At 40.6% G+C, this 20,447-nt stretch overlaps 2 protein-coding genes across 6 annotated transcripts in view; one reads left to right on the forward strand and one right to left on the reverse strand.

Annotated features, from left to right (window-relative positions):
• Positions 1–760: 760 nt before the first annotated feature.
• LOC131230937 (putative glutaredoxin-C14) lies at positions 761–1,579 on the forward strand. The gene has a single exon (XM_058226962.1). The coding sequence runs from the start codon at positions 941–943 to the stop codon at positions 1,295–1,297; it is 357 nt and encodes a 118-aa protein (XP_058082945.1). The 5' UTR covers positions 761–940; the 3' UTR covers positions 1,298–1,579.
• Positions 1,580–15,373: 13,794 nt separating this feature from the next.
• LOC131231593 (DNA polymerase zeta catalytic subunit) overlaps positions 15,374–20,447 on the reverse strand; it is a 62,297-nt gene continuing 57,223 nt past the window's right edge. For all 5 annotated transcript variants that reach the window (XM_058227840.1, XM_058227841.1, XM_058227839.1 and 2 more), the window contains 2 exons: positions 16,415–17,083; positions 15,374–15,781 (listed from right to left, as the gene is read on the reverse strand). In XM_058227840.1, coding sequence (XP_058083823.1) covers positions 15,608–15,781; positions 16,415–17,083 — 843 coding nt within the window. In that variant the 3' untranslated portion in view covers positions 15,374–15,607. The remainder of the gene's footprint in view (positions 15,782–16,414; positions 17,084–20,447) is intronic.

Genomic DNA, 20,447 nt, shown 5'->3' on the forward strand with positions numbered 1-20,447 from the left:
TATGAGCTAGAGAGAGTGAGGAGTAAAGAAGTGTGCGATGCCCCACCTCCCTTCACACTATGCATGTCTTAGGCATGGGTTCTACCTTATGAATGGCTCAAGTCAACCCATGCATGGCCCCTGCCAGTGGCACCTAATAAGGTTCTTTGTTCTCCTTCACATGAGGTTCCCCACTCTCCTTTACCAGAGATTGACGATAGGATCCTTCCGTTGGGAGATCAGCGACGGCAAAACTGGGCAGCTTTTCATCTACGTCTAGGTTTATTAAAATACTACTATGGGAAGCATTCATCTGGGGATTTTCTCTATAAAATGTCCCGTGCTTACTCAAGCTTGTAATTTGTTCAGACGGGAGGCTTTCCGCCTGCAGTGAGACAAAAAAACAAAACAAAACAAAACAAAAACAAAATTAAAAAATTAAAAAATTAAAAAAAAAAAAAAAAACAAATATCATCTTGATTCAAAACTTATGTGGCCTAGTAACGATCAATCACCACTTTTTCCTATGGTATATATGGTCTACTTGAGAATTGGACTGCTTCATTTTTTGGCTCATGCCCTAAAATGATATGGAACAACGGATGGACAGCGTGGATATAGAATAAATACATCAAGGTGGGCCCCACGGTAAGGCCGCGCTGTCTTGAGTGAGGCTGGGGCCGCACCTAATCCACTCTCCACTCAAATCAGGAACCACCGCTGATACTCCGCGTTTTTTTCTCTGACCCTTTCAAAAACTGAGAAGGCGTATTTTGAGCATGAACCAAAATATCTACTGACATTCTCCTTCTGTTTTCTTCCATTAGAAAATGACATCCAATATCCCTACGAGCATGTATAAATATGTCTCCTCACAAACCTAATTTTCATCTCAACTAAAAGCCTTCTTAGTTTTCCTTCAATCAAATTTCCAATCTTTCTCTCTCTCTTTATTGCTAGGATGGACCAGGTGATGAGATTGGCAGGCCAGAACGGGTTGGTGATCTTCAGCAACAGCTCATGTTGCATGTGCCACTCCATCAAGAGGCTCTTCTGTGAGTTTGGGGCTAATGCAGCTGTTTATGAGCTCGACCAGGAACCCAGAGGAAAAGAAATAGAGGAGGCATTAGTCAGGCTACTAGGTCGTAGGTCACCTCTACCAGCTGTGTTCATAGGCGGTCAGCTGGTGGGCTCTACTAATGAGGTGATGTCTCTTCACCTCAGACCGGATGGAAGCAGGAGCCGCTTGATAACGCTCCTTAAAGAAGCAAGAGTTATTTGGCTCTACCTCTATAGTACAGCACTAATTCTGCTATAATACCCTATAAAAGAATAATTTATGTACATGTATACAAGATTAAGTACTTTTTGATACATATCTTGAAAAATTGGCTAACTTTGATAATTTAGGTATCAGTTCTGTATTAAAGTTATATATGGAGCCTTAAGTTATGGTTTAAATTACCATTAGTTACTGTTACGGTGGGGAGAAATGTTTCTTTCGAAAGCTATATGGGTGTTTTGAATGTGAAATATAATAATTTCTTTCTTTTATGTGTATGTTTTTGAATTATAAGATGAAGTGATGAAATTTTCTATCCATTTGGTTGAGTTAGTTGATACCTGGTAAAATTCTGTAGGCCCCTCATGATGTATATATGTGTTTTATCTACACCATTCATTCATTTTGCCAGATCACTTTAGGGGCATGAGCCCAAAATGTAGATCCAAATCTTAAGTGGACCACATGACAGAAGTAGTGAGGATAATGCCGGCCACCATTGAAACCTTCACATGGCCACCACGTTGTTTATTTTCCATCTAACCTGTTCATAAAGTCACGAAAACATGGACGAAAGAAAAGCACAAATATCAGCTCGATACAAAATTTATGTGGCCCCTAGAAGTTTTCAACCCTACTGTTTCGTGTGGCTTAGCCCACATGAACTTTGGATCTGCCTCATTTTCTGGGTTATAACCTAAATGAAGTTTTCAACCCCACTGTTTCCTGTGGCGTAGCTCACATGAAAAATGGATGGACGGTGGGGATAATACACATACATCGTGATGGGCCCACAGAGGTTTCCACGTGTACACAGTACCTGTTCAATCGAAATCCTGAGAACACAAGGAAAATAGTCCTACTTGGAACACGTCTGAAACCATGGGCGAGTCTTGTTATCCTTGGATTTATAGATTAGAAGTTGGTCCCACTTCATCTTACTTTTTAGGTGGTGGGATCAAATGGGGCTCACTTCACCAGTTTGGAACTTTTTCCCGTGTTTGTGTCTCTGTCGTCGATTGACCACTTGACATAGCTCCGATTGATAAATTAAGAAGAAGAAGAAAAAAAAAAAAACGTTCGTAGTCCATGCTAAAGAATGGTGGCCTACTTCATTCTACTTATGGGCAATGAGGATCTGCACACGGAAGTTTCTGCGCTGGAAACCTAGGTGGGACCACCGTGATGTTTGTGAGAAATCCATCCCGTCCGTCCGTTTTGTGAGATGATTTTAGGTCATGAGACCAAAATTGAGAAGGATGCAAGACTAAAGTGGGATGCATTAAAGGAAAAGGTGGGTAGGGAAACTCCTACCGTTGAAACCTCCCTAGGGTCGACAGTGATGTTTACATGCTATCCATACCGTTAATAACATCATTCCTACTGATATGAACTGAAAAAATAAATAATATCCTGATTCAAAATTTCTGTGGCCCCACGAATATTTGAACTGTGGACATTCAATACTCAACTTTTCGGCCCACTCGAGTATTGGATCCGTCTCATTTTTGGCCCCATGTCCTAAAACGATCTCAAAAAACGAATGGATGGGATGGATTTCTCACAAACATTACTGCGAGCCCCACCTAAGTTTTCAGCGCAGGAAATCCGCGTCCTTGAGGATCTGTAGCCAATGAAATCTTTTCAATGTGGCCCACTGATAATAGGGCCTGTTGAATGACCTGGATCACCACATGGTGAGGCCTAAACACAGTGGGAGAGCAACAATGGCAATCAATGCATGCAAATTTTTCAGACTGCGAGTTTTCCTATACAATTCCAACGTCAAAACACGATGCGAAATCCACTATTGCATGTGGGTCCAGGGTGGTAGACCCCACCTAGCAATGAAATCAATGGTCAACAATGGTCTGTCGTCTTGAGGCTTATCTGATACATTCATAAACATCATCTTATCTCGTGTGCGCCATAACTCCATTTATCTCAACCGTCCAGCTGGTGGGTCCAACCTACTGAAGGAACAGTTTACATTCAACGGTCAAAAGTCTATCAGGCAGATGTGTACTGTTCAATCAGAACCATCCTTTGAGCCATGGGCAATCCAATACCTCGGATGATGACGAATAATAGATTATGCAGTCCTTTGCATCTTTTTTATCCACAAATCACGTCGTGGACAAAAGTGGAAAGCATAAAAATCTCAAAGGTCTGCAATCAAATACATCTCAATGGATGGTTAGAAAAGCTTCCACCTCCCACATACAGCTGTTGCATTACGTGTACGTGACATCTGACTCATCGAAAATGCCGTCCCACCTTGAAGATCATTGAGGTAAAAGATCAGACCGATCCACTCATCAGCTGGTTCACACATTGGACATCCATTGTTTTCTATGTTGTGCCCCAAATGATAGACAGATCAGCCTGATTTTTGTGTGAAGTGATTTTGAAGGGGGGCCAACCTTTTCAATGGCTCAGATGACATATACGTGCGGAACGCTCACCAGGTGTGCAAGGTAGAAAGGCAACTTTACCATACGTTGGATTGTATGTGATCATTCCTCCGTATGAAAATGAAGCGTTGTTTCTAAGAATATATAGATTTGGAGTTCATGTGATAATTCATTTTCTTTCTAACACATTGAGTGGTCAGATATGTGTTGGTACTGGTTGTCCAATAAAATTTTGAGCTGGAATAGATGAATGTGAAAACTTCATTCATGCATGGGGAATTGGAAGAATGGATCTATATAAAGTAACCAGAAGGCTACAAAGTTAAGGAAATAGATAACAAGGTTTGTTGGTTAATGAGGTCGTTGAATGGCCTGAAACAGTAACCAAAGCAGTGGTATAAAAAGTTTGATTATTTTATGTTGAGTCAAAAATTTACTAGGAGTGAATACGATCACTGTGTCTATTACGAGACGTTGAGTGGTGGCAAGTTCATCATTCTCGTATTGTTTGTTGATGACATATTGATCGTTAGTTATAACATGTCTGAAATCGATATACTGAAGACTCAGTTATCAACGACATTTGATATGAAATATCTGAGGGCTGCAAAGAGAGTTCTCAGCATAGATATTCATAGAGACGGTAAGAAGAGCAGGCTTTGGTTATCATAGGCAGAATACCTCGAGAATGTATTGATCAAGTATGGGATGGACAAGGCAAAACCAGTTAGCGTTCCCCACACGGCTCAATTTAAGCTTTTCTCAGAACAATGTCATAAATCAAATAAGAAAAAGCAGGATATGTCTCATGTGCCGTATTCGAATGTTGTGGGCAATTTAATGTATAACATAGTATGTACAAGACCGGATATTTCATAGGCGCACAGTTGGTGTTGTGAGCAGATATATGTTAAACGCTGAAAAGTAACACTTGGAAGCGGTGAAATGGCTACTTCGATACATTCAAGGTTCAAAAGACTGTGTCTTAACTTTTGAGAAGACAGGCCAAGTTCGTTGGGTATGTGGACTCAGATTACGCGGATAATGTGGATTCCAGAAAGTCAACTTCGGTTTACTCGTTTATACTAGCAGGTGGAGCAATCAGTTGGACGTCGAAGCTTCAGTTTGTGGTGTCTCTTTCCACAACTAAAGCAGAGTATATGGCAGTAGCAACGGTATTTAAGGAAGGTGTTTCGTTGAAAGGCATGATAAATCAGTTGGGGCTTCAGTAGGAGGTTGTACCGGTTAATTATGACAACGAAAGTGCTATCAATCTAGCCAAGAATTTTGTTTATCACTCTCGTACTAAACACATTGATATTCATCACCATTTTATCCGACAGGTGCTTAAGGAAGGTGTGACTTTGGTGAAGATTCACGCGAGCGTGAATCCGGCGGACATGCCTACCAAGGTGGTTTCTACAGAGAAGTTCAAGTTATGTGCAACTTCAAGTTATGTAACGCCCCGATTTCTAAAACCTAAGTACGAGACTCGTCCGGGAGTTTATAAATCAGAGAACCAGCGGAAATGCAAACTCAGAGTACGATAGCAAAAGGAAGCAAAGATAATCTTATGAGTCCAAATATTTGACCCACCCAGCTGGGGGTCTTAGTTACAAAATTTTCATAAGTTCCCAAAATATTAAACCACTAAAATTAAAATATTAAACTACTAATTAAGCTCGAAATACGCCGCTGCTTCTTGTTGCGGCTTGTCCTCATAGTATTCTTCCTCGAGCTCCACGATCGCGCCATCAAGGCCAGCACCGTCATTCTCTACATCTGTCCCTGCATATTTTGTACGGTTAGATAGTTGATGAATGAGTGGCCAGCTCAGTGTGAATTCCCCTCAATATTACACATCGCCGCCTTAGCAAACATAATTTAAAAGAAAACAAAACAATAATCCAAAACAGGCAATATGCAGTCTTATTAGATGCATGGATGTATGAATGCACATCGACTTGGGGATGCACATCCAGTCGGACTTGGACTCGTCACCCATGCAATCATCGACCGATGAATGATCATCTAATTGGAACAGGGGTCAATAGTCGATGGTCTGAGAGCTAGCGAAACGATACCCCAACAACTCTAGGGTACGTTGTTGAGACTCAAATATTGCATAATTTTTTTCATTTATATCTTGGTTTTATGAACATGAATCCGCTTAATATTTTATTTTACTCATGTATATGTTGAAAGGTGAATTTAAGTGCTTGGATTGAAAAAATGTGCTAAAAGCATGGATTTAATGCTCAAGAATCACCAAGGCAAGGGATAGATCTTAGGAGACCAAGATTGAAGAATTCACATGCCAAAGATTCAAGAAAATCAAGTGAAGAATGAAAAGAATCAAAGATTTGAAGTAAAGAATCCTGAAATCGTCATGAAAAGTGTGTTCTGAAGCTCTGAAGTCTATTTTCGAAAACTGCGCAGCAGGAAATCTATTTTAAACAAACTGTGCAGCGAGAAGTCTATTTTAAAAAAATACGTATATTTGAGACGGTTTCTAGAGTTTTTCGACTTCGTACGAAAATTGGAGTTCCCTACTTATAAATACGGCGTCCTAGGGCATTCTTAAATATTATTTAAGGTATCTCAAAGTAAAATTTAGAGTTTTTAAAGAGTTTTTAGTTTTATTAAAGCTTTATAAATTGTTTTTTTTATTTTAGATCTTTTCTATTTGCATTTTTTTCCTTTCTTGTTGCTTTTTATTTTTTATTTTAATTATGTTTTTCTAAGTTCCTTCTAGCCCAAGCTAGAAGGGAAGCACATGGGTTTAATAATTCTTTAAGAATATGAAAATTGATTGTTTTAATGATGAGAAGAATAGTATATGCATGTTATCTATTATTTAGGTTTTGTTTTTTTATTCTCTTGTGAGATTCATATGTTTCCATCATATGAGATCCACATTGATGGATAGGCTTACCCTTGATCAATCAGATTTCTTAGATAGGAGAGGTTCTTAACCTATTATATTTCTTTGATTTTCATTATCTCATTGATATTGAATTCTTAAAATTACTGACACTTGAGAATATATATCAATGGTGCAAATCCATGATTTTTTAATATTTTATATCACTTATTAAAATATTTAAACTGTTTTATTTTTCGATTAGGCTGACTATAGTGCTCAGATCCTAGTTGTGTTATGCAAGTCATCATGATTTTAGAACATTAACATATGTGTGGAACTTTGAAGCTTGGGTGTTATTTTATTCAGTTGAATTACATCCATTCAAAAATCTCAAAATCAAATCATCAGTTTAGTTTTTATTACTTAGTTTGTTTTGCATTTGATTTTTTCCTTTTCACAATTCATCTCTCTGTGGGATCAATCCTGTATTAACAGAATACTACTTACGAACCTCTGCACTTGGAGGCAAGCAATCATACGTGCTACAGCATTCAGAATTAGTCATCTATCATCACCAATATACTATGAATGCATGATTAGTCAACCGTTATTAATCCAGTTACAATCAGCCAATTTAAGTAGTTCAAAAGTCACTATGGGGGGCTTGTCACCCAACGTAGGCCGACAGCTCGAGCATTGTGTCCCATGACTACCATCTTCGGCTCATGAGGTTCTCCACCTTGGGATGTTTTAATCAGATCCATTGATCAAAATGACACCAGTTCAAGGGTCCTATTTTTCCACACATTTTGTCTAATTACATCACAAGTGTGGCTTGCATACAATTATGGAATCCTCCATGTGTAGCATTAAGAGATTATATAAAGAGGCAATCATGTTAACATGTGACAACATATGACTTCAAATAAAACATGCAAGGAGGTATCATGAGATAATAACTATTAATGATATGCTACCAAGTCATGTGAATAGTGGTCGCTGTTCAAGAATTAGCTAGCATGTGGAACTATCATATGGTGAAAACATATTATCACAAATTTGATATAATGAATACATCGACCCTAAATTATTAGTGGTAATCTAGTGCAAACTATGTTTAGCTAATTTAGAAATGAAAAGCCCAAGGGGAAAGTTATCACCTGTAGGGCTGCGTTCGTGTTACTGATCCAAGTTCTCTTACGGTCCCAGGTTACCCAAGGAATCCCCTAAAAGCACGGTTTATGTTCGTCAGTATTTTCACGGTTTGCCCAACTAACATGAGGGTCTGAAGGGGTCATAACGAGGCCCTTTAGGCTTGCATTAGAGGGAACAGGCCCACCCTATGCTTACCTAAGTAAGGTGGCCCAACTGGGCTCACGCTTGTCATCACTGTGGGCTGTACTCTGGGCCTCACACGTCATAAAGGGCCAATGTATATCACATCAAGGGGAGGTCTACATACTACATTTACACCATTCAGGGATCATTTTAGAGCATTCCCCAAAACTGAATCATATCTATAGATTATTTGGATCATACAAAATTAACAATGGAGGTAATGATTTTCACTGTTCTAAAATCCATCGGGCCCACCATAATGTTTATTTTCCATCCAATCTGTTCATATGGTCATGAAGACCTGGAAGGAATAATTTTCATAATAATCCAAGGCTTTTGTGACCCCAACGGATTTGCTGGTGGTTGGTCAATCTTTCACTGATCTTACAGTGTGGTCCACCTGATGGACAGATCTGTCTTATTTTCTGTCTCAAGCCTACAAGGAGGATGGACAGTTTAGATATAACACTCGCCACGAGATGGGACCCTAGGAGCTTGCTGATGTTATTGCAGTAGGTGGGTTCCATCATTTGGGCGGTATAGATGAAACACATGCAGCATGTGGGACCCGCAGAGTTGCTGACATCAGACAGCTGGTGGACCCACAGTGCTGGCTGACGTTGGTATATGTGGGGTACCACCAGTTCCGTCCAGATGGACGGCTGGACATAGAAAACATAAATCAGGGTGGGCCCCCATCCACCGTCAAAGTGGATGAACGGCTGGATTGAAGCATGGCTCAAGGTGGGTACCCACCGTCCAGTCCTGCTGGACGGTGCAGGTGAGATCGTGGGTTCACACATGTGGGACCCACCGGCTATATGCATATATAAATGCATTTTACATAATATAATATTATTATAGAATTTACATATATGTATATATGTACATTTATATTTTATTTTATTTTTTTCATTCTGACAACGTCCAACACTGGACGTGCGCTGAGGGATGGCCTGGATGCAACGTCCCTTGATTGACGGCCGAGAAATTCATGCAGCCAGGTGTGGCCCACTGTCAGTGCCGCCTTCCTGACATTTGGCGAGGCCCACAGTTAGTGCGGCCCACCAGATAGACGGTTGGATGTAACGTATACATTACGGAGTCCCACTGGTCCCACACACACCTCCAGGTGGCCCCACATGGCAGGGACACATACAGCATACGTGGGACCCCCAGAATTTGGGACGTCACCACGGCTGCCATAGAGCTGGTGTACACGTACACCAGCCAACCTCTTCACAGGTGGTTCCCACGTGGGGCCCACCACATATAAATGTACTATTTTATATATATATATACTTTATTATATATATTTTATTTTATTTTATTTTATTATTCTTTTTTTTCAAGGGAAAACGTCCAGCCTGCTGCCTGCTTGGGACGCCCTTCATTTGTGCAGCCCACCTGGAGTTTGCTGAGGCCCACGAGCGATGGTGCTGGGCCCATGGTGGCGTGATGTGGCCTACAATGATTTATATGGTGTGATCCACCTGGTCTGAGAGAAACCCAGGTGCAGCCCCTCCAGCCGTTGCAAGGTGGGGCCCACCCGTGTACTGCAGGGTGCAGCCCACCTGCAATTTGATGAGGCCCAGTATTGCCATGAAACAGGGCCTGTGTATGTCCACCTATTTTACTGTTTTAAGGCTGTTTTCTCTCAGCCACTTCTTAGGCCAGGGACGGCCCTGTGCATGGCCAGCTTGTGGGCTGGTTCTCGGCTCATCCCACGACCCAAAGCATGGCTGGTTCCGGCCCTGCTTCAGTCTGATGAATGGCCCTGATGGTGGTTCGATTTCAGCTCGGATGTGGCCCGTCCCAGGGCCGTTTTCAGCTTGACTTGAGGGCTCATCAGAGGTTCTGTGTTCAGCCCAGGGACAGCCCGAGTTTGGCTGAGATGGGACGCCCCATCCAGAGGCTGTTCACAGCCCTGTCTACCGCCTGATTTTCTGGCCCAAATATGGTGTTTGTGAGAAAAAAAAAATGAAGAAGAATGTGGGAGAGGAAGACCTGTTTCCTCCCTAGCCGAACCGACGCCCACACTCCCACTCTTCCCTTCTTCTTTCTCTCTTTTCTCACCCAAGTGGTGTTGCTGTTGTCCCACACTGACTCGGCTCGGTCCGGTTTTCACGGACCGAGTTGGGGCAGTGTGCTCCAAGCTCACCAAAAACGCACTACTACCCTCTGTTTTCTCTTTCCTCTCCCTCTGTTTTTCTCCTTTCTCTGTTTTCTCTCTCTTTCTGTATGGAGTCTGAGAGAGCTGAACCTCCCCATTTATAGGCAGGGAGAGGAGAGGTCCAGCGGCTGGGATAGGCTCTGAAAATTCCCATGCAATGGTCGTCAGTGCCAGACCCGGTTTTCCTGAAATGGGTAGTTTCGGCGTGTAATTCTTCGTTGCCTAGCTATCTTTGGTTTGAGAGAGAAGACACTCCCTGACTAGCGTGTGAATACCGGCAAACCTCCCTGACTAGCCCTCCCCATTATTCCAGCGGTCCGATTGCTTTCTACGGATCCCGTTGTCCATGATAAAACGGACGGCCCATATCGATCCTCTTCGTTTGTTTTCGGGGGACCCTATCCTTATACGGTTTTGTTGTGGTGGACCCCACCGACAAAATGGACGATCTGGATTTCCCGGAAAACGGTCGGAGTGGCTCACTTAGGGGTTTGAAACTCATCCGTTTCAAATGATGAAAATGGCGGGAGAGGATTCTTCTCAAATTGCAAAAAGGGTCTGTCGACAAACCTCCGACCGTTCCTCCTTGTCCAGTGCACGTCGTCGTGCACCATAGTCCAAGGCGCACGCGCGCAATGCATGGGGTCTAGGGTGATGTTTGTGATAGATCTATACCGACCATATGCTTAGGGTTTCTTATGTAGGGGCCCCGGCCCAGTTTGGGGTGCATTATGAGGCCCAGGTGGGCCGCTATATACTTTTGGAGCCATATTTGGCCCGCATGATGTGAACTGTGGGTCAAACAATTTCGATATTTGTTTCCAACGGATAAATGCATGTCTAAGACACAGGGGTGCTTCATTGGTTATCCTCTGACTCCTGTGGATTGAGTTTCCAGAGTACTGCTAACACATACGGTCTTAGAAATTGATTGAGCTTAAGTGATTCAATCCTACTTACCTCTTTGATTGGTGTGGAGTGTAAACTGAGTCTTCAGAGTCGTGGCGGATTGTCTCAACGCTGCTTGAAAATCCTACCCTATGCGTGTTAAGTGATTAGGTTGTTGGGTCTTGAGTTTTAATAATTGTGGGTTTAAAAGGTAACACCCGTATACCAGAGGTACGGGGTATTACAAGTTATGTACAACTTCTTTGAGCTTGTTGAAGCCGTAAAAAAGGACGTAGTATGCACAAGAAGCGATGATGGAGTTATGATGCAAGACAAGATTAGAGAAAGAGGGAAAGAAGCTTTAAAGGGCGGCGATTGAAAACATGGTGGAGTTTGTTGATAGATGTCTTAAATCTGTGATTCAACAGTATGTCGATGACAGGTTCGATGTCATCGAGCAAGCTTTGATGCCATCAAAGTTGGCTCGATGCCATCAAGATTTTTTAAATTTTCTTCAGTTGGTTGCTTAACATATTGGGTACTTTTTTCGATGATATCGCGGAAGTATCGATGACATCAAAGATCAAGTTCGATGCCATTGAAGACAGTTCGATGCAATCAAGTAAATTTGGATTTTCATGTTTGGTCGCTGGAACGCTTTGGTATTAGTTCAATACCATCGACGATACCATCGAAGTGTTTCGATGTCATCGAAGTGTGTTCAATGTCATTAAACGGTTTCGCACAGATTTTCGCAGAGTTACGAATTTTTAAGATTTGTTTCCTATTTTGATTGTGATTCTTTATATATTTTGGTGTAATCGAGATTATGAGGTATCTAAGGCATTCTAATTCATTCTTAGGGTTTCAAGGACTTGTAAAGGAGATTCGAGGCTTGTTCGAATTGGTATTCTCCCTATCTCTTGTAATTTTCTGCTTTCGTAGTGCTTTTAGTCGCTTTGTGTCATGGTTTTTTCCCCGCATGGGTTTTTCCACGTTAAATTCAGTGTGTTTGCGTTGTGCTTGCTTGGTGTGATTGGATTACTCCACTTGATTCATCTCTGTGTGCTTCTGCGGTCCCCAAACATTCCTAAGAGAACAAAGGAGGTGTATTGGTCATCTCATGGTTCACCAAGTCTCTCTAATGATAACTCTCACCGTCCAATACATGCAATTGGGTGCAATACCAATTCCATAGTTATCATATAAACCATTTTGCCTTTTTAATCTTTTGTGATTGAAAATTAAAAAAAAAAAAAACAATCACCAAATAACTCTTGTTCAATCAAAAGCCCCCAAGATCCAAGAAGAGCATCCTTTGCATCTTGCACGCTAAGATTATCTTTGAACTTTTAAAGTTATGCCCTAACCATTACGTTCAAGACATACTTCTCATGCACAAGTTCAAACTCGTGATAAAATAGATGTTTTGTGGAAGCTGGGAAATCATTCTCATGATTGACTTTAGGGAGCCTTCGATTTCTCAACCTCGTGAATTGGAAATTTTGAACTTTTTAAAATGAGAAATGCTCCAATGCTCTCAATAGGGCTCCTGGCTGCCTAAGTTCAATTAGACAATCTAATCAAGATCTAAACTAACCATTTAAGCTAAGTTCAATTAGACAATCCAATCAAGATCTAAACTAACCATTTAAGCTCAGGATATACTTCTCAGGAATAAGTTCAGACTGGTTGTAAAATAAATGGTTTGAAGGTTGGAAAATATCCTCATAATTAATTTTATGAAGCCTTTCATTTCTCAACTTTGTGAATTAGAGAATTTTGAACTTTATAAATGAGAAATGCCCCAATGCTCTCAATTAGAGCTGTACACCAGTTGAGCTAGCTCGGTAGCTCGCTCGAGTTGACTTGGAACAGCTTGACTCTACTTGGCTTAAAATTGGATTCGGACCAAGTCGAGCTAGTTTTTGGAGCTCAAGAAAATTTTGAGCTGAGTTCGAGCTTGCCCGAGCTCGACTCGATTCGGCTCGAATCCCAACTCGAATCGAACCCGATCAAATCGGCTCGGTGTCTCGGTTATTTTGATATTAATGTTGCTCGTGGAGTGTTTGATGAAATACTCAATAAAGTGATGTTTCTAAGACTACCCTCATATCAGGGTATTCGAGAGAAGATTGAAGAAACAAATCACCAAAAAAAAAAACTAAAACTTACATTGTATAATTGCCCTCATATCTTGATGCTGACATTGCTCATCAAGTGTTTGATGAAATACCTGCTAAGTGCTCTTATTGTTTTGCATTCTTAGGGAGATTGAAGATGAATTCTGTGTTTAAGAAAATGTCACATAGGCTCGAAGTCGGCTCAAACTAGCCAGAGCTGCTGATCGAATCGAGCCTAGCTGACCAATCAGGCTCGAGGATTGATCTGAGCCAAGTTCAAACTGGGGTTGGTTGCTGGCCGAGCCGAACCGAGCCAAGCCATGCCAACCTCGACTCAGTTCAACTCGTATACAGCTCTACTCTCAATAGTGCTCCTAGTTGCCCAAGTTCAGTTAGACAGTCCAATAAATCGATCTAAACTGCCCATTACGTTCAGACATACTTCTCAAGCATGCCAAAAAAAGTGAATTGATTGGATGATCCAATCCATCCTTGATTTAGAATTTTTTTTTTCTATGGCCGTCCTCTTTCAAGCCATGGATGGGATGGCTACGATTGCCTAATAAAAGAGATTCTTTAGGATCATAAGCAATCCATGATAATCTCTAACAAATTGCTGGATCAAATTGTTGATTGGACCTATTTTATGCCAATGATCTTGACCGTTTAAATTATTGACCATTGATTGAATAGTTAATATTTATCAGCTTGGTGTTGTTCTAGCATGGTAGACCACATATGTTCGTTGGACCTAATGAACAGTTGGAACAATGGATTGGACAGTCCCAAGTGCTCCAATGCAACTAAATACAACATGGAGCACTATAACTTATGCTTCTCTAATGAATAGTTAGAACAATGGATTGGACAGTCCCAAGTACTCCAATGCAACTAAATACAACTAGGAGCACTATAACTTATGATGCTCTGAGAGCACCAAAGCATCTCTCCTTTTAAATTGCCAAAGTTCACTATTTATGTCCTATTTCTACTTTGGGTAATTAGCCAACTTATCAATTAAAGATAAACCAAATGCATAATTACAAATTCTTGAATTTAACAATTAAAGTTTTGCCAAATTCATGAATTTGGCTTCCATCCAAACAAGAGCTGAGGCTTTGAGAGATTTTTGAATTTGGCTTCCATCCAAACAAGAGCTGAAGCTTTGAGAGATTTTTACTATTATCCAATGAGCGGAGTCTAGTTTGGACCCCAGCTGGTGTGTTTTTGGAATCCAAGCCATCAAAATGATGCACACCCCAAGTCTACCACTTTTGAGAGAAAATATATAAGGGCACCTTTGTCATTTTAACTTCAAGAAGCATATCCCATCTAAATCATTGTTGGGTAAGATAAGATAGGAATCATGAATTATAAGGTGCAAATAATATTACTTTTTAAAAGCTATGGGAGTGCTTCTTGCAAAGAAGACGGTTTATGCCAACCGTCAAAAGCTCTCTTGCTTTTGTGATATTCTAGCAGAGTTAATATGATTGATAAACATGCACTATGTACTACAAATCATCGGCTTAATTCATACAGATATCAGACAAATTTTTATTAACTTCATTTTGTAATTGGAAAATTAGAAAATTAGTGAATACTTAATGGATGGCCAAATGAAAACAGTCAATGATCCAAATCCGACAAACAAATGCTTATACAAATGTTTGGAAAATAACCTAAATTTAATCTCTTTCTTGCAACTTAGTTTGATTGAGGTAATGTATACGACTTCAGAATGTTGGAATATAACCTCATCAAAGTATCTAGTGACTCTCACGTCTTGCAAAGCATTTCGTCTCCCCAACTCTTATAGCATTTTCATTCACCAATGCCCAATGCTTCCAAGACTTCAATCTCTCTCCAAAAACTTGAGCTTTTCTCGGGATCAAGAATCTCAGCTTGTTATATCCCGAAGCCGGATTTTCTTGGTATTTTCTTGCAAACCAATTTGATTATTGGTTGCGCCAAATATCACCTTAAACATAGCATCCATAAACCTTCCCATACAATCCATGAACTATTATTATTTAAGTTCCTTCTCATTTCTGCCTCTTCTACAAAATCTCCTCCTTTGTGCATTATACAATCTTAGCCATACGAGCCAACTACTGATTAAATGTCAACCATATTTTGCTAATAGTTCATGTAGAACACAAACTATAAACTAGTGAGATCTTGAGCGCCCAAGCTAAAACAAAAGATGCTTTGCTAAACACCTCATAACTGGGAAATGGTACCGTGGAGCCAAAAGATCCAAAATATGGTAAACCCATCTATCAATAGTAAACAAGGCACAGCGATGTATTTGCTACCATGCATGGCTCTTTATTATGCCTGATCTATCCAACTCTTGCCTTGGAAAAAAATCAACCTCAATGATACATAACACATACAGAGATTATACAGTAATAATACATGGGACCCATCAACATCCGATGTTGAAATCCTTGCCAGTGAAAGGCCCAGACAATATTACAAAGAAAGAGGCTATGTGCACATTTAGATTCTCGTCAAACACAAGCTGAAGTAGGCATACCATCAGAACCACTCTGCCATGCATCTTGGGTAAAATCCAGCCTCCGTGGTGACGGCAGAAAGAGATTGCAATTCCTTTTGGACTTTCCGTCTCTCATAGAATACCGAGCATGCGAGTGATGTGCATTTCACCCCACTTTCTACAATCCAATCACCTCCACCGCAATGCCTGCATATCTGATATGATATGGAAATGTTTTATGAGTTTGAAAGTCAAAAGATATATTGCAGAGTCAACCTTACTGTATTTTGATGTGAGCCAAATCACGATCTCAGACCTTTGATCAGATGATTATGATGCGACTCAAAACCAAAACCTGTGTTGATCAACTAATTTCTGATCATTTCTCCAAGTGATATTACTTTCAGATACCATACGGTACACCGCAACTTCCAAAAGCATGAGAAAACTTCATGCATTTCTGTAACTATAAAATAGATGCCTAGCAGATCATTACACAACCAAAGAAGTTTGATCAAGAATACAGTGTGGGACATCCAAGCCATTCATCAGGTGGCCCCACCATGTCGATGACCTAGCACAAAAATCAGACTGGTCCACCAGCAGATTTGAAGTCTTTAAGTCAAACTTCAACTTGGATTAGTCTGTAATGCTTAGCTAACCATCCATTTTATCCATGCATGTGTGATCCACATGATGAGATGACCAGTCTGACTTTTTGGACAGATCATCACAATGATGGGGCTAACCTGATGCTCATCTCTGATTTCACATAACATGTGACCCACATGTAGAGGTGTGAGGGAGCATAGAAAAGTTCCACGGATAAAAGCAATCACAAAGCTTACCGCACATAGGTGCTGGATGTCCCTCTCCAATTTTGAAGTTCTACCAATCACAGCCGCCGCCACAACAGGTTCCTTCTTAGAGCACTTGTCACACAAATAGTTCAATCCTTGGACCAACTCCCCGCAAAGGGTACAGTGCTTTGAGAGATAATAGTAATCTATTCGAGTCTTGTTTGCTGGTGCTTTCCTTGAAATCATGTTCCTATTATCATCATCAAACTCACATGCAGATCCCGCACTCGATGTGTGACGGTGGAATTTGGCTAAAGTCGGTCTAACCGGGCGTGGCATTTCCGAAAACCACCGGTTCAAGTCGGCGCCCAGAAGCCTGAATACCCGTTGCAATGCGGGGATTATCTGTTTGTTGATGTAATATAGATCGTTTAATCTATAGGGAGAATTGATGTCCAAAAGATCCAAAGGATCTACGACCATGTCAATAAGCCGGGCCCCAGGCTCTCCATGTATTACAAGATATGGTATGCGCTCCCCATAGCGTGGTTCCGCCCTTGGATCAGCTCTCATTGCTTTAGTGGCGACAAGTGCTGCTGGTGGTAGTGAAGACGACCTATATGTACCCAAGCGAACCTCTTTTGCAAACACAAAGTCCTGAAGAGACACCTTGCCACAGAGGATTCGTGTCCACTGACGATGCAAATACTCTTTGACCTTTATATAAGAAATTCCAACTCATGTTAGTCCAGCTACTTAACCGCGTGAGTACGAGAATTGAATTTGAAAGAAAAATCTATCCAATCCATAAACTGAAAAGTACAACGTGGACAATATCAAATGCGGGGAGGTTTACTCATTCCATATGAAATATTATCCCAAACCCCACCGGTGTATACACTGCCCCATGTGTGAAGTTGGCATGTTCAAAATGTTTGGTGTGTTGGTCACGTGTCCCACTGAGTAGATGCATTAACCCAATCATCAGCCCATTCAACTCATGCGATGCGCTAGTGTGAGAAACGAATGGATGGCAAAAAAAAACAAGGTTGGCAAACTCAGGACCCGGGCTCGACTCAGTCCACCTATAAACTTTGATTTAGGTGGATCAATGCAGTGGCTCTGGCAATTCATGTTGCCCAATAAGGTTATTTTATGATCATAACATGCATACGTATACACAGTAAGTGCCTTGGTTTGTCAATAACATGTGTCTCTGTGTCATGAGTCAGTTAAGCACCATTAGAAGACAAACATCCGAAGACTTGAAGACTTGCAGCATCAGGGCGTGAAGAAACCGGTAAATTGAGATGCATTGGTGAACCTAGCCCTAAACCCCTTTAGTTCTAAAACAACCTACTTCTAGATGATTCACTTTAATAGGAAAACGATTGATTCATCATCCCAAGACTTGGACCTAAATATGAACAAGTTTAGCTAGGCTTAAAGAGGTTCAAAGCTGCTAATGATTAGAAACGAAAATCAACAGAAATCAGAGGTTTGTTGATTGAATCGACAGCTTTATCGATTCAAGTAGATTCTATCGACAGATCCTCTCGATTCAATTAAAAGTGTCCAGCAACCAAAATAGGTAAATCAGTGACCTATCAATCAAATCGACAGTTCCAACAATTCGAGTCGATCGAATCTATAGACCTGTCAATTGAATCTACAGACCCGTCAATCGAATCTACAAGCCTATCAATTCAAGTCGATTGAATCTACAAAACTATAGATTGAATCTACAAACCTGCCGATCGAATCGACAGTTAGCCGTTATAGATCCGTTGGAGCGTTTTTCTATATAAATGATCATTCAAACCTTGGCAAATTAGATAGGTTTTTTATGGTTTTGAAGCCTCTATGCATACAACTCGTTTATTCTTCACTTAGACTTCAATCCATTGAGTTCATGTCATCTTCCTTGTGATTTATCACTTTGTATGAGCATTCCATGCTCACCTTGAAGATGTACATGTTATCTTGCATTCTCTAGACATTAGACAGTAATCCTATAAATAAATCCATTGTCTATCATCCTCTAGAATGCCCATGTAGATGAATCCCCAATTGGAACCAACTATCTCATTAGTTGTAGGAGATTCGACCAACCCACTCTCCAATTACATTGGCATCCTCATAGGTAGATCAATTGCAAGTTTGTTGATCTTGGAACTGAAGAAGGTCCATTGCAAGATTGGGGGAGCCGAAAAGAAGCAGATTCAAGTGTGAAGAAGCATCTCAAGAAATGTGCTATCAATGGGGCTCATTCAACTAGTAAGAGTTATGTTTTGAGTCCATTGTATATTTAATTCTTGTGCAGATTTCGGTAGAGTTTGTAATCCAAACTCGATTAAGTCTTTGTGTGAGCCACCGACGCGCGTGTACGTGTTAGTCTCTGTGTGAGCCACCGACGGGTATAAACGTGTAAATCTTTGTGAGCCACTGGCAGGTGTGTGCATGGATTCTTGTGTATGATTGTAAAGGTTAGTGGTGAACCTATGGAAAACCATGTGAGATGGTGAAATCCGAAAAGGTGTATAGTTTAGTGTACACACAATTGATATTTCTATCTCACATTATAGGCTACTTTGCACATATAGTTGTATCTTTTATAGTATATGATCTTGGACTCTTTTCACCTTATGGCCTAATTAGATTTAACTGGTAAAATGTCATAATCGCCATAATTCTAAGCTTCTGCAATATTAGTACAATACCCCCGCGCAATTTCAATTGGTATCAAAGCAAGGTTCCTCTTCAAGGACTTAACCGTCTAGAGTGTGATCCGTAGGTGCTTAGAATGATGTCTAACAATGAGAGAAACTCAATCTCACAACCACCGTATTTTGATGGGTCTAACTATGCCTATTGGAAGGCTAGAATGAGGTTATTTTTGTGATCCCTTGACCCTATGGTTTGGGAAATCATAGACCAAGGATGGCATATGCCGGTGGAACAAGTTGTGATAGACGATGTCACCATCACCATTCCCAGAGATAAATCTAAATGGAGTGATGTTGAGAGAGCTAAATGTGGCTATGATGTCAAAGCTCTCAATGCGATGTACTATGTGGTTTCCCAAGATGAATTTAAACGAATATGTACATGTGAAACCAGCAAGCAAGCATAGGACATTTTAGAAACCACCTACGAGGGAACAAGCACAGTTAAACGTTCAAAGCATCAATTCTTAACCACACAATTTGAAAATATTAAGATAGAAGAGCATGAAACATTTATGAAGTTTTATACTAAATCGAATGATATTTGCAACTCCATGTGAGGTTTGGGAGAACGAGTAGCCGAGGCCCGTATTTGTAGGAAAATCCTTAGGTCTCTGCCGGAGAGATTTACCTCCAAAATAACCTCCATAGAAGGGTGTAGGGACATAGATAATATGAAAGTAGAAGAACTCGTAGGTTCCCTATAAACATATGAACTACACTTTAAGACCCCCTCTAAGAAGAAACTCATTGTCCTAAAATCTTCACATACGCACAAGAAAAATGAATGTTAAGATGATAGTGATAATGATAATGATGATGAAGAAATGACCTCAATCACTAAAGAATTCATGAGGTTCTTCAAAAAGAATAGAGGAAAAAGTTATGACAAAAAGGGTAAATCAGTTGACCCCAAGCACATAAGTAAATCTTTTTAAAAAATTGAGAAAAACCCAATGTTACAACTACAAGGGTTATGGTCACATTGCCTTCGAATGCCCTAGTAAAACTAAATCTAAAGGAATGGCTATGGCAACAACATGCGATGAGTCTGAGGATTTTGAGTCAGACTCTGAAGTTTCCATAGTGATAAAGACCTCGGATCCTTATGAGTTCTGGTGGCCTCCACTACAACTACTCTTCCTGTGACTAGAGACATGGGAGAAGACTCCGACCATAAGACCTCGAAAGAAGAAGATGAGACATTCTCCGATGAAGATGAAGGAGATGTCAAATTGCAAGAAGCCAATAACATGTTTTTCACCAAAAGTTTGAAAATCATTAAAAAGCTAGGTTAGTAAAGGCTAAAAAGAATCAATTGGCTGACCAATTAGAAAAAAGTTAAATTTGAAAAT

The sequence above is a fragment of the Magnolia sinica genome, chromosome 17, assembly GCF_029962835.1.
Source record: "Magnolia sinica isolate HGM2019 chromosome 17, MsV1, whole genome shotgun sequence".
NCBI classification, from domain to species: Eukaryota; Viridiplantae; Streptophyta; class Magnoliopsida; order Magnoliales; family Magnoliaceae; genus Magnolia; species Magnolia sinica.

What these genes read in the sequence shown, in the direction of transcription:
- LOC131230937 (XM_058226962.1), top strand. Translation starts at nt 941, where the DNA reads ATGGACCAGGTGATGAGATTGGCAGGCCAGAACGGGTTGGTGATCTTC.